Source organism: Trichosurus vulpecula, chromosome 5 (genome assembly GCF_011100635.1).
Source record: "Trichosurus vulpecula isolate mTriVul1 chromosome 5, mTriVul1.pri, whole genome shotgun sequence".
NCBI classification, from domain to species: domain Eukaryota; kingdom Metazoa; phylum Chordata; class Mammalia; order Diprotodontia; family Phalangeridae; genus Trichosurus; species Trichosurus vulpecula.
The window spans coordinates 119,013,252-119,028,678 of NC_050577.1; the positions used below are offsets into that span (position 1 = coordinate 119,013,252).

Genomic DNA, 15,427 nt, shown 5'->3' on the forward strand with positions numbered 1-15,427 from the left:
GTTTAATAGCTGTTCCCTGAACTTGCCCTTCTGTTTTTAGTTCTTGTATGCTCTCCACATCTTGGCTTGATAGTCCTGTTCTTTTTCAGCCTTGTTTCAGGTACTACTACCTTCATGAAGTCTTTCCTAATCCCTCTAGTTGTTAGATATACCTCTCTTCTCAGATTGCCTTGCTTACTTAGCTTTGTGCAAGTTTTTATCTCTGAAAAGTGTAAGATTCCTGAGGGCAAGGACTTTTTCTTTTCTTTTCTTTTCTTTTTTTGGCTTTATATTCCCATTGCCTAGCATAATGCTTTGCACATACCAGATTCTTACTAAATGTTTGGTAAATTGGAGTGAATAGTGCCTTCTGTCATAATAATTCTGACACAATTCTGTTAGATGTGTATTGAAATAGAAAAGATTAAGTATGGTAATATTAATTTCATGAATTTGTTAAGTGCTCAGAATATGCCAAAGTTTGTACTTATCCAAGATGATTTTTGTCCCCAGATGAATTTAGTTATTTAGATTAATATAAAGAGAAAAAAAAAACTCCTTAATCTCCCTCTTATTAAGTAGAACTAAATATAGAGTGAAAACTATTCTAATTTTTAAAAAAGTTATAACTGCCATTGAGTCAGATGTTTGAAATTGTCTTTATTTTTTAAATATTTTATTTTGTTAAATACTTACCAATTACGTGTAAAAAGTTTTTAACAATCATTTTTTAAAATTCTGAGTTCAAAATTCTCTCCTCCTCCCCCACTGTGAGGTGAGAAGGTAAGCAATTTGATATCAATTATATATGTGAAGTCATTATAGTTAGTTTGATGGGGAACTGATTTTTTTCACCCTTACCTTTTGGTTCTCAGATTTTTTTTATTATTCCAGATAGTTTAATAAGTTCTTTGCAAAGTATTTAAAAGCACTAGTTTGTGAGCATAAATTCCATTGGGGAGAGAATACTAAATACAGGTACCCACAGAGCTGAGGAACCTTTTTGATTTGATTTTTGGCAGGAGCTGAAAGTCCATTGGTTTTTTTCTTTGTTTTTAGAATCAGCCTTGTAACTGTTCTGTAATTTTATGTTTCTGTTTTTCCGGGTCAAAAATCTCTTCTTGATATCTGGGTCTATATAACCACTTCTTGTTGAAGTAGGTAGGCATTAGTAAGATTTAGAATGTTTACATCTGAAAGGCTAGCCTTGGTAGAGGTAGCAAGGACAAATATCTGATGGGTCCTTTTTAGAGGATCAGTATTGATGGTCAGTGGTCCAGTCATAAGTAGCAAACCATATAACCTGTTGTTTCAGGAAAACTCCTCTGTGGCAGCCAGTGCATCATTAGGGCTTTGCCAGGAATGATGCTGGTGCTCAGTCTCATATGTTGGGTGAAAGACTTTTCTATATTACTTAACAGCTTGGGAAGTTCATTTTCTTTTGAGTAATTCCTAGGCATTTTGCACATTTTTACCATTTGGAGTACCTCGATTCTTATCACCAGCTGCTATCACTGTCAACTGGCTTTGAGATAATAGGAAGAACTTTCTCTTTCTTTCAAACCAAGACTCTTATGGTATGTTGCAGATCAGGAATATCTGCCAGTCTGTCTAGGAAGAATGGGATTCTAATTGCAATGCTTCTTGACCACATTTTCAGCCATATTTTTTTTAAATTTCTTTTTTGTTTTTCTTATTTACCTGCCCTCTGATGGAAAGAAAATGTGTTTATATATATATTTGGCTAGGGTTGCTTCTGACACATGACTGAATAAAGTATACCTTTTGCTCAGGGGTTTTTAACATGAAAGGAGGGTGAACTTGGTTGGCAAAAAATTACATCTTTATTTTCATGAACATTTAACTGAAATATAGCAATTCTTTCAATTTTTTAAAAAATACTACTCTTAGAAGGGGAATATAAGCTTCATCAGACTGTTAGAGTGATTCTTGAGAGAAAAAAGGTTAAGAACCTCTGCTTTTCTGCGTAGGACAACAGAATGACATTTTTTTGAAAAAAAATTTTATTCTGAACTTAAACATTAAATACCCATTTCCATATACACTGCAGAAAACGTAGGATTCTGTGTGAAACCTGACCCTCCATTTTGTACCTGCGTGCTTAAAAAAAGGATAAATAATTCTACATGTTCATTTCAAAACTATCCTTCTTGTCTGTATTTCCTTTTGAACTTCGTTCTGTTCCTTTGCAAATTTTTTCCAGTAGACCTCTTATTTTTGGTGTCACTTGCTTTTACAAAACTCTTGTTTTTAAACCAATACCAGATGGTTTTGATCTCTGCTGCTCTATGTTTTTCTTTTTTTTGTTGTTGTTGTTTTTTTGCAGGGGGGAAGGCAGGGTAATTGGGGTTAAGTGACTTGCCCAAGGTCACACAGCTAGTAAGTGTGTCAAGTGTCTGAGGCCAGATTTGAACTCAGGTCCTCCTGACTCCAGGGCCGGTGCTCTACTCACTGCGCCACCTAGCTGCCCCTACTCTGCTGCTTTATAATGTAGTTTGAGATCTGGAAGTGCTATTCCGCCTTCATCTCTGTTGACAGTTGGTTGTCCAAGTAGAAACGTCTAATAGACAGTTGGAGGCAGAGGACTAGAGATTAAGAATTAGGAATCATCTTCATATTGTAAGTGACATTGGTGGATGTGAATGTAGAAAGTAGTTATTAGCAAAAAGAAGCTTATATTAAAGTTGAATATAATGCAAACTTGAACAATGTCCCAATTGGAAAAAAAAGAAAATAAAGTCCTTGTAACAAAGAAATGTAAATAGTCAAGCAAAGCAAGTCCCCACATTTTCTGTGTTCTAAAAGGTATGTCTTTTTTTTTCTGCCTTTTGATTCTCACCATCTTTCTGCCTGGAGATACCTATGCAAATTAAAATAAAAAATAATGAAATTTATTGTTTATTTGTTAACTAACACAGTGAAGGTGTTTTAAATCCTTAATAATTGCTTGGGTGATGGAAGAGTCGGTGAGTGCTTAGTCTGTTTTCAGCACTGCTAGAGTCTATATGAATGTAGATAGACTTCAGTTGTATAGAACAGGTCAGATGAGAGTAGGATGCTTGGATAAAATGGGTTCAGAACCAGTTTGTCTTGCACAGAAGTAGTGGTAATACCTGATGATGTTTAACTTTGCACAAAGTTAGATACTCATAGATGTTGAATAAGTGTGAATTCTAGTCTTTGAGCCAAAGTAATATCTAAAGGTCAAATATTGTTACTGGCTTGGGAATCTGACCTTGTCTGTGTTCTATCAGGACCTCTTGTAACCATCAAAAACAAGAAAGCAAGGCCAGTTCATAGCATATGGCATGTTGGCTGATTAGTTGTTATGTGGTATTTGAGGGTCGATGATGTGACAGTGACTTTACTTAAGTTCTTCTGAAAGATAAGTGATTTCATGAGTTTCTTTGTCCAAAAAACCCTATCATTTGGTAGGCAGATGTTATAGGAACAACTTTCCCCCACTTGGGCTAAGTTAGTTTTGTCTTGAAAGGTATCAAAATTGGCCCTCAGCACTTAATTGGTCCAGGACTTAGTACTAAAGCCAAGCTATGAGTCAGGAGCTCCTTCCTTAGGCTTCACATATTTGTGACCTGAGCACCAGCATGATCAAAGCAGAGGCAGGATAACTGTGCTCAAATGATTTAATGCTCTATCCTTGTAGAATATCCTTTTCATCCTATGCTTAAGGAAATATTTTTTTGTTAGCTTTTGTTATTCTTTTTGTTAGATGATCTGTATCTTATTTCCTACTCCGCACTGCCAAATCGGCCCAAGTAAGGCCTAGCCTGCCATGTTTTGGTGATAGTCCTTTAGGATTAGATTCAGATAACCTCATTGAAGTGGGAGAAGGCCAGTGGGGAAAAATGGGAGCCCTGAGTGATCAGGATTTCTGAAATAGAAGCCCATGTAACCTGTGGCCCCATTGGAAAGTGACCCCCACTGATTTGGTGAGATTAGAAAGCAAATTGTGGTATGCCCTAAATGGCAGAAAGATTATAAAAACCAAATCTGTACCCCAGAAATCTGAATTTGCTATTAGTGAGAGCAGGTTCCTTAGCATATTTATAAATCTCTTTACTTTCCAGAAAAAAAGAAAAAGAAAGTAAATTATACTTGAAAGTAAATTTAGCAATTAGCAACAGATGTGAACATGTTGTGTCTTAAAAACTTGTACTCTGAAGATGATAAATATTGTCAACTGTCATTTGTTGAATATGCATAACTTCTCAATTTGGGAGGTGATAGCGACCTCCAGACCCACCAGGTGTGGCAGTCCTGGACTTTCTCTAGAACAGCAGCTCTCAAAGTTTGGTCCAAGGACCTCTGGGATCCCCTGATGGTCTGAGAACTCTTTGACGGGGTCCATGAGGTCAAAACTGTTTTTAATAATAATACTAAGATATCATTTGCCTATTAAAATACTCCTTCCTTTTTCCTACTGCCTATCTGGATGAGAGTCAGGAGCTTCTAGCTTCATACCTCTGGCTTCACATCCCCATGTAAGTAGATCTAGCGGATCAAGTATCATTGTGGCCAAAGCAGAGACAGGGAGGGTGAGAAAGATTGAATCAGTTCTGTGTTCTTACTGAATAGCCTTTCCATGCTATAGCTAAGTAAAATTCATTTAAAAAAAATTGTTAGCTGGTCTTCAAGTATCTCATTTTGTACCAATCCTGAACCTGACCCCTGGCCTGAGTCTCAAGTCTGATCCTTAACACCAGCCTCCTCGGGATGAGTTGTAATGTGGCCTAAACATAATGAAAATGTAGTCAGTCAAATCACAAACCAGATTGCTCCTTAACTCACATGTAGGTGAATTTAGGTTTGTATTGTAGTTAAGATGTTCATTTGTGCTTCTTGCTAGAGTCCCGATACAATCTTAGGTGTTGACAGTTTATTGATTCTTAGTAAGGTAGAACACTGTTACAGTGTTAGCCTCAAAGTCCATAGCCTGGGCCTGCTATACATGACACAGTATTATGATAAGGTTCTTTTGGTATTTCAGTTAGTAAGTCCCTTGGTATTTCAGTAACTGAGTCCCAAGATGGGCCTGGCATGTCAGATTTCCCTTTATAGCAAATAATGTTAGACCAAGCTTCTGTTATATGACTAAAACTAGCTGGATTAGTCATCTTTAATAATTCTTTGTTTCTGAATTCCTTTTTTTAAAAATAGAAAATGATACAAATGAAATACTAAATCCACATAATCCATTTTACAAATAAGCTTCCACAAATGTATACTCGGAATAAGCTTTTAAAAGCTGGATAACCTGGGGACAGTTTTTATTCAATGACATCCATGTCCCATCATTTTGGAGATGGGCACTTCTCAGTTGATGGTCATCTTCTCGGTCTTTAAAAGATCTTAAGGATCTCTCTTTTGATTTGTCCTTAGGTTCATGCGTGGGAGATCTCGGACCAGTTGTTACAGATCCGGCAGGATGTAGAATCGTGCTATTTTGCAGCACAGACGATGAAAATGAAGATTCAGACCTCATTCTATGAACTCCCAACGGACTCTCATGCCTCTTTACGGGACTCATTGTTGTCACATATCCAGAACTTGAAAGACCTATCTCCTGTCATCGTAACTCAGGTAAATCTTTGTGCTTCCATTCAGGGAAAACATTTGTACAAGATGGGTTGTCAGGTTTTGATTAACCTGATGAGTAGTGACAATGTTATAATCAATGTTGGTAGCAAATCAGGGGGAGCATTGGTGCCCTTATTCCAGGCTTCCTGCTCTAATGTGGCATGGTAAGAATTTTTTCAGTCATCTGAACCAATGAACACTTGGGGCAGGGGCAGTTATCTGACTTGTTGTTGTTATTCAGTTGTTTCAGTCGTGTCTTACTGTTCCTGACTCCCTTTGGGCTTTGCTTGGCAAAGATAATGGAATAGTTTGCCATTTCCTCCTCCAGCTCATTTTACAGATAAGGAACTGAGGCAAACAAGGTTAAATGATGTGCCCAGGGGCACACAGCTAGTAAATGTGAAGCCAGATTTGAACTCAGGAAGAGGAGTCTTCCTGACCGTATTCCTGTCACTCTGTCCATTGTGCCAGCTAGTTGCCAGCTATCTGATACTGAGCCCCTTAAATTTTCATAAGAAAGCATCTGACTGGTTGTGCTTACAAAGTAGAGATGTTAGAGAGGGAGGGCTCAGTTAGAAAGGCAGTGGATAGGGTATCGGTCATCTGGGGAATGGCTGAACAGATTGTGATATGAACATAATGAAATATTGCAGCATTAGAAATGACGACTATCACGGAGTCACAGAAATTGTGAAGACATTTATGAACTGATGCAGAGTGAAGTAAGCACGGCCAGGGGAACAGTTTATGTAATGACCACAGTTTTATGAAGGAAAATAATTCTGAAAGACTTCAGAACTCTGATCAGTGCTTTGACCAGACATGACTAAAGAAATGTGAGGTATGCTCATGTAGAAAGGTGATGGACTAGAGGTACCTAGTAAGACATGTTTACAAACAGCCAATGTGTGTGTTTATTTTTTCTTAATTTTACTTATTGGTTACAAGGGAGGGCTTGGTGGGAGAGATTCAGCTGGGAGTGATAGTGACATAAAAAGAAAAGGCCATCAATGAAACAATTAAAAAACACGTGGAAGAGAATAGAAGGAAGTTTAGAAAGAGGCACAGAGAAGCTGAGCGTTTTTTCCATATCATTTTAAATATAAAATACATTTTTAAAAAGCTATATAACAAGTTCATGGTTTCATATACGATCTTTTTTTATTCTTTGCAAATAGAAATGTTCATGTTTGTTGATATCTAAAGTCATAATAAAGAGATTTTTAAAAAGGCAGCAGATAGTATTTAGAAGGAAGAGTCAAGGTGAATGAATGTTTTTATAATATGGAGACTTCAAACTGTTAAACTTTTTCTTTAGTGACTTTATCTCTGCTTTTAAAGATGCTATACTAAAGAAGGACTTGCATAGGAATGGGTTGTTTTTGTACATGTGTATTATTTAAACATTTTTTTTATCGTGAATATAATAAACTACTAAGGTATAGCAAAAAGAATGCTGGCTCTGGAGTCAGAGGGCCTGGGCTCAAATCTCACTTCTGCTCATTATTAGCTGTATGTCCTTGGGCAAGTCACATAACCTCCTTTGTAGATTGATAGATGAAGCACTAATTAAGCACTTACTATGTTCCAGAGTGTTAAGTTCAGAAAATATAAGCACAAGCAGCTAAAACAGCTCCTTCTGCCAAGGACCTTATGTTCTAATGGGGAAATATTATACTTAAGGGAGATCTGGAAGTAGAGTTGTTGCTGGTGGTGAGGATGTGTTCACTAAGGCATAGTAAGGAGATGACCAAGAAGTATTGTAGAGGCCTGTTTCTGGGCAAGATAGAGAAAAGTTCATTTATCAGAGCCTTGGAATCCAGGGTTAGTCTTTAAGTTTGTGGGGGGAAGAAGGAGATGAAGGTGATGGGCCTCAGTTTTCTCATTTGTAAAACGTGAGGTTTGGACTAGATAGCTTCTGAGGTCCCTTTGAACTCTAATGACTGTTAGAAAGAATTTCCTGGAAGATGACAGAGCATAGACTGGAACTCCCAACATTCTCACCAATACAATGATCCCAAGACAATTCCAAAAGACTCATGATGGAAAATGCTTTTCATATCCAGAGAAATAACTATGGCGTCTGAATGCAGATTGAAGCATACTATTTTGACTTTGTTTTTCTTTCTTGTGGTTTTTCCCTTTTGTTCTGATTCTTCTGTCACAACATGACTAATGTGGAGATATGTTTACGTGATTGCACATGTATAACCTATATCAGATTGCTTGCTGTCTTGGGGAGGGGGGAGGGAGAAAAATTTGGAACTCAGAATTTTACAAAAATGAACATTTGAAAACTCTTTACATGTAATTGGAAAAAAATTACTATTAAGTGCAAAAAAAAGAGAAAATCCTTAAAAATTAGAATTGAGCAAGTGGAGGCTAGTGATTCCTTGAAATGTCAAGATACAATAAAGTCAAGAATGTAAAAATAAAAGAAAATGTGATGAAATATCTCATGGAATAAACAACTGACCTGGAAAATAGAGAGAGATAATTTGAGAGTTATTGGACTACTTGAAAGCCATGATCAACAAAAGAATGTAGATGCTATATTTCAAGAAGTTATCAAGGAAAACTGCCCTGATATCTTCGATCCAGAGGGTAAAATAGAAATTGAAAGAGTCCACCAACTATGCCCAAAGAGCTATAAAAATGTGCATACCCTTTGACATAGCAAATACCACTTCTATGGCTGTATCTCAAAGAGATCATCCAAGTGGGAAAAAGACTCATATGTAGAAAAATATTGATAGCAGCTCTTTTTGTGGTGGCAAAGAATTGGAAATCAAGGGGATGCCTGTCAATAGGGGAATGGCTAAACAGGTTGTGGTATATGAATGGAATACTATTGTGCTATAAGAAATGGGGTGACAGGGACTTCATAATAGCCTGCAAAGACTTACATGATCTGATGCTGAGTGAGGGGAGCAGAAACAGGGGAACACTGTATACAACCACAGACATATGGCTTCTGTGATGACTAACTTTGATAGACTTGGCTCTTCTCAGCAATACAAGGTTCTAAGACAGCTCCAAAGGACTCATTGAAGGAAAGAGCTGTGCACATCCAGAGAAAGAATTATGGAGTCTGAATGCAGATTGAGGCAGACTATTTGTTCTCTCCCTTTTTTTCTCTTCATTTTTGGTTTTGTTTCTTCTTATGATTCATTTAATTGGTCATAATTCTTCTTTACAACTTGACTATTGTGTAAATAAGTTTATTGGGAAGGTATATGTAGAGCATATATTGGATTTTGGGGGGGAGAAAATTTGGAACTCAAAAACTTGTGGAACTGAGCGTTGTAAACTAAAAATTAAAAATTAAAAAAAAAAAAGAGAGTCCACCAATCATCTCCCGAGATCCCAAAATGAAAACTTCCAGGAATATTATAGCCAAAATCCAGAGCTCCCAGGTCAAGGAGAAAATACTGCAAACAGCCAGAAAAGAAATAATTGAAATATCAGGGAGCTGTAGTCAGGATTGCACAAGATTTAGCAGCTTCCACATTAAAAGATTAGAGGACTGGGAATATGTTGTTGTAGAAGGCAAAGGAGCTAGGATTACAGCCAAGAATATAATCCTTAAGGGGGAAAAGGGTATATTCAGCACAATAGACGACTTTCAAGCAGTCTTGATGAAAACACCAGAGCTGATTAGAAAATTTGGTGTTCAAGCAGAAGACTCCAAAGAAGCATAAAACGTATACATGAAAGAGTAACTATAAGTGACTCGTTAAAGTTAAACTGTTTACATTCCTGCAGATGATACATGTAACTCCTAAGAACTTTATCATTATTAGGGCAATTAGGAGTCTATATAGGTAGAGGGCATGGATGTGAGTTTCACATTGTGATGATCTTCACCTCTTTCCCCCCTCCCCCAGATGTGGGAATGAGAAAGTGAGATGCATTGGGAGAAGGTTAGGGAGAGGTAGAGAGGGGAAAAATTTTTTTAAACAGGTTAATCTTTGGCATTTTTATTCATATGATAACAGTTCATCTGGTACCAAAAATGTCTCAAAAAATAAAAATTGGGGGAGGGAGAAAAATACATAGTTTGCACTCCATTCAGTTTTACAAATCAGTTCAGGCTGAGATAATGTCAATTCTGGCTCTTACTCTCTCCTTTTAATCTCTTCTTGCTTCTTTGCATTAAATTATTAGTGTTTTTTTTTCTCACAAGTTAGAATTCATTAGGCTAATATTGTAGTTCACCTGCAAAACTTGATATCTGGTTGTTACAACAATGAAGGCCATTCCTCAATTGATAAGTAGTCAAAGGATGTAACAGGCAGTTTTCAAAAGAAATTAAAGGTATGTATAGTCATATGAAGAAATGCTCCAAATCACAACTGATTAGAGAAAGACAAATTTTAAAAAAAGCTCATACCTGTCAGAATTGATAGATGCTAAGAGGGGTTGAGGGAGCAAGAGGTACACTGATGGATTGTTGATAGAGTAGTGAACTGGTCTAACCGTTCTGGAGAACAATTTGGAACTCTGCCCAAGGGCAGTAAAAACTGTGTATACCTTTTGACTCAGCAGTACCACTACTGGATATGTATACCAAAAAGATCAAAGGAGAAGGACCTATATGTACAAAAATATTTACTCTTTTGTGGTGACCAGAAATTGGATATTGAGGGGTTGCACATCAGTTGGGTAATAGATGAACAAGTTGTGGTGTATGATTGAGAAAGAGTACTGTTGTGCTATAAGAAATGATGAGGGGGGTGGTTTCAGAAAAAGCCTGGCAAGATGTGTATGAACTAGTGCAAAAGTGAAGTGAAAAGAACAGAGATCATGGTGCACATAAACAGCAATGTTATAATTATAGATCAACTGTGAAAGATTTGGCTACTCTTATCAATACAGTGTTCCAAAGGACTCATGATGAAAAAATGCTATCCACCTTCAGAGAAAGAACCGATGAATTCTGAGTGTTCATTGAAGTATAATTTTCTTGCTTTCCTTATTTTTATTTATTTTTTGATATGGCTAATATGGAAATTTGTTTTGCATTATTTCAGATGTATAATTGATATTATTGTTTGTCCTTTTGGAGGGATAGAAGGGAGAAAATCTGGAACTCAAAATTTAAAAAGAAAATGCTAAAAATAAATAATAATTTGAGAAGGAAAGAATGAATTTGTAAACATTAAACTTCAAATTGTTTTCTATTCCTTTGATGTATAGATGTACTTTTTATATAATTCCAATCAGTATTTTTATGCTATTTGTGATCTTTTATTTCTTGATTTTTTTCATGCATACATTTTCATAGTACACATATTTGTTATAAAATAGTTGTGTTGTATTTTGAACATAAATAGTTTGCCTCTCCATTTCCCTATTGAGGGGACATTTGGGGTTTACAATTTGTAAACTTTAGAAGTACCATAGGCAAGCTGGTTATTGAAACAGTTGTAGGATCCATCACAAATGGAGGCACTAACTCAAAAGATGAGAAATTGATTTATATTTGAATAGAGAAGAAAGTAATTTGAGGATATTGAATGTGAGATAGTTTATTTTGGCCCTTTATCTTTTCAATGAAGTACACCAGAAGTTATTGCTGGTGGTGGAAAGTGTTAAAAATGGACTGGGATATTATTGGGATCTCCTTTATTCAGTTAACTTTTCATATATGCATTTCCATACCCCATATAGTTGTTATTTTAAATATTCTACAGTAATATTCTTCACATTACATTAGAATACTTTAAACTTTTTTTTGTTCTGAATTTAAACACCAATATATATGCAAATATTTCCACTGTTTTAGTTTTGTGCTGGAATTTTGGAGGAACTAAAAGTTGCCTGTCTTCATGGTTCAGGTAGCAATTCCTCCCCAAGTCCCTAATATTATAGTATATTAATAACAATAGTGGCTTGGGGTAATTAATTTAGTGAGTAATCCAGGTAGTAAATGAGGGAGAAACAATTCATACTGTCATATAGCAGCTAAAGCAAAGTTATAATGGGAGGGAATGAATGTATAGTGGGCCACCTCTACATAGTTCTGGGACTTTCTCCAATACCACTTAGTATCATTTGGCTAGAACAGAGGAAACGAATGATTGTAATGAACCAGGTCTTGTGAGGTAGGTAGCCTTTTAGGAATTGTCATATACTGATGACTTAACTGATTGGGCTTTCTGTCCAAGTTCATGTTGTAATCTGAGCATCTAGGTGGTGCAGTGGATAGCGCTCCAAGCCTGGAGTCAGGAAGACCTGAGTTCAAATGTGACCTCAGACACTTGCTAGCTGTGTGACTCTGAGTAAGTCACTTAACCCCTGTTTGCCTAGGTTTTCTTATCTATAAAGTGGGGACAATAATAGCACCTACCTCCCAGGGTTCTTGTTAGGATCAAATAAAACAAAAATTACAAAGTGCTTAGCACAATGCCTAGCACATGGTAAGTGCTATATAAATAGTAGCTATTATTAGTTATTTTTATCAACACTGTTACATAGACTTCACTTCTGGCTGTTGTCATTTTTCAATTTTTTTAAAGTACATAGATATTTCCATATAATTTAACTATTCAAACCCTGTAAAAACTTAGTTTTCAGTGGAAACCATTTTAAGATAGTTTGTCTAGCGTCATGGTAGATAGATTTCCCTTGTTCTGGCACTGATTTTCACATTACGGTCATAATTTCTTTTTTAATACCTCCTCTGACTATGATATATTTTACATGTTTAAAAAGATGTCCTAGTCAGTTATAGTTACTTTTTTGGGATTTTAATGCTTTTACAGAAGAAATATACTAGCCAGTAAATATTAATAGCAACATGCCTTAAATCAAACCTCACCCAAGCAAAGGCTAGAGATGATGACGGGCGTGAAAGTTGAGGCAAAGGTTATATTTGCAACTCTGCCAGTGAAAGGGTGAGTTTCAGGCTACAGTAGAACAGGAAGGGGATTGATCGCTCAATGAAGCAGCTCTCCCAAAGTGCCCAGGTTTTCATCAGCCATGGCTCTGATCATTGCCTGTTTTGGTGTGTGAACACCTGGCTTGTTTCATACAGAAGTGCTACTCTTCTTCTGATTGCTTTTTTACCTCTGTTGTCATAGGCAAGGGGCTGCCATTTAGTGAGGTTGATGTGAACGTGGAAGTGTTCCAGGTATAGACAGTTCCAAAAAAGAAAAGTGATGCAGGCAGGAAGAGAAGGCATGACTGGAGCAGACACAGCCTGTTGCAAGAAAGGTAAAGCCCAAAATACCAGAGAGTTCATGCTCCTTTCTGTCTAGGTGCTTGCTTCCATTATAAAATAGACACTTTTGGTGACAGCTTGAAGAAATGGGAATAGAGGGAGTCTGAAATCTTTCCAAATTTAGAGTCCTAGATTTAGATGTAAATGAGAATTTAGCCATCAGTCCAGCACTCTCATGTTACAGATGAGAAAACTGAGGACCAGAAAAATGAAGTGACTTGTCATCCAGGTAGTTTGGATGGCAGAGTCAGGATTCAAACCGAAGTGCTCCAGCTTTCAGATCCACTGCTTTTTGCATTTACCACACTACCTCCAAGGCAGGGAATAGGATAGGAAAGAGGTACTGGACCTGTCAATTCCTTCTTCCTTTTTTTTTTAAAAATTTGTTTGACAAACATTTCTATAGCAAAAAAAAGATGATTGCATGTGAAACTGCAAATCTGTTATGTACAACTTGCTGTTCCTTTTAAATACATAATAAAGTTATTATGTAACTTTCTCCTCCCTCCTTCCCCCACGCCCCAGAAATGGCTGCGTGCATGTGCGTGCGTGCATGCGTGCGTGCGTGTGTGTGTGTGTGTGTGTGTGTGTAGAATCATTCTATACATATCTCTGTTTATCATTTCTTTCTTTGGATATAGGTAGCATCTTCTTCTTCATAGGTCCTTTGTAGTTAATTTGGGTATTTATAATAGTCAAAATGACTTAGTTACTCAAGTTGTTTTTAAAACAATATTGCTTTTACCCTGTACACAACATTCTCTTGGTTCTGCCCATTCTTGTCATCATTATTTCATGCAAGTCTATTCATGTTTTTCTAAGATCATTGAGCTCATCATTTCTTACAGCACAATAATATTCCATCACTATCATACACCACAACTTGTTCATCTGTTCCCCAATTGATGGGCATCCCCTCAATTTCAAGTTCTTTACCACAAAGAGAGCTGCTATAAATATTTTAGAACATAGAGGTTCTTTTCCTGTTTCTCTAATCATCTTTGGAAATAGACCTAGTAGTGGTAAAGGGTATAGGCAGTTTAATAACTCGTGGGGCATAATTCTCTATTGCTCTTGGTTGGATCAGTTCACAGTTCCACCAATTATGTCCCAATTTTTCCATATTCTCTCCAACATTTGTCACTTTCCCCATTTTAGCTGATCTGGTGGAGCCAAGATGGCAACTGGAAAGCAGGGTCTTGCTTAAGCTCTCCTCCAGGACTCTCCAAACACCTATAAAAAATGTCTCTGAACAAATTCTAGAACTGCAGAACCCATGAAATAGCAGAGGGAAGCAGGACTCCAGCCCAGGACAGCCTGGATGGTCGCTGGGTAAGGTCTATCACACGGAGCTGGGAGCAGAGCCCAGCGTGGGCCACGCCAGGACCAACCAGACCTGGAGCCAGGAGGAACAGGCCCTAGCGCCCTGAATCAGTGAGCTGTGGCAGTTACCAGACTTCTCAACCCAGAACCACCAAAGACAACAGAGAAGGTTAGTGGGAAAAACTGTGGGGACAGAGTGAAAAGAATTTGCAGTTTGGTCACCTCCCCCAGGGCAGTGGAAGTGGTACAGCTCTGAGGCAGCTTCCAGAGCTACAGCTGCAGTTGCTTCTGGCCCCAGGCCCACCTGGTGGGAGGAATTAAGTAGCAAATCAGAGCAGGAGTGCGGAGTCTACTTAGATCTGAGTTACAGTCTGGTTGGCAGTTCTTGGGGGAGAAGGAGTAGTGGTGTGGCAGAGCTTGCTGTGTAGAAATAGCTCTGAAAACAACAGTGCAGTCCCTCAAGCTTGGGACAAAGTACTCTCTCTGCAAACACTCATACCCTGACAAAAAGCTCAAGGGTCAAGTAGTTGGCTGGGAAGATGGCCAGGCAGCGAAAACGAACTCAGATTCAGACTCAGACTTTGGAATCTTTGCTTGGTGATAAAGACCAAAACATACAGCCAGAAGAAGTAAACAAAGTCAGAGAGCCTACATCAAAAGCCTCCAAGAAAAACATGAACTGGTCTCAGGCCATGAAAGAGCTCAAAAAGGATTTGGAAAAGCAAGTTAGAGAAATAGAGCAAAGATTGGGAAGAGAAATGAGAATGATGCGAGAAAACCATGAAAAACAAGTCAACAACTTCCTAAAGGAGACCCAAAAAATACTGAAGAAAATAACACCTTAAAAAATAGACTAACTCAAATGGTAAAAGAGCTCCAAAAAGCTAATGAGGAGAAGAACGCCTTCAAAGGCAGAATTAGCCAAATGGAAGAGGAGGTCCAAAAGACCACTGAAGAAAATACTACTTTAAAGATGAAATTGGAGCAAGTGGAAGCTAGTGACTATGAGAAATCAAGATATTATAAAATAGAACCAAAAGAATGAAAAAAAGGGAAGACAATGTGAAATATCTCATTAGAAAAACCACTGACCTGGAAAATAGATCCAGGAGAGATAATTTAAACATTATTGGACTACCTGAAAGCCATGATCACAAAAAGAGCCTAGATATCATCTTTCAAGAAATTATCAAGGAGAACTGCCCTGGTATTCTAGAGCCAGAGGGTAAAATAGAAATTGAAAGAATCTACCGATTACCTCCTGAAAAAGATCCCAAAATG

The 15,427-nt window shown here is 37.4% G+C and overlaps 1 protein-coding gene across 2 annotated transcripts in view; it reads left to right on the forward strand.

Moving 5' to 3' along the window:
- TNPO3 (transportin 3) overlaps positions 1-15,427 on the forward strand; it is a 111,821-nt gene that overhangs the window by 15,964 nt on the left and 80,430 nt on the right. For both annotated transcript variants that reach the window (XM_036758571.1, XM_036758572.1), the window contains exon 2: positions 5,401-5,601. In XM_036758571.1, coding sequence (XP_036614466.1) covers positions 5,401-5,601 — 201 coding nt within the window. The remainder of the gene's footprint in view (positions 1-5,400; positions 5,602-15,427) is intronic.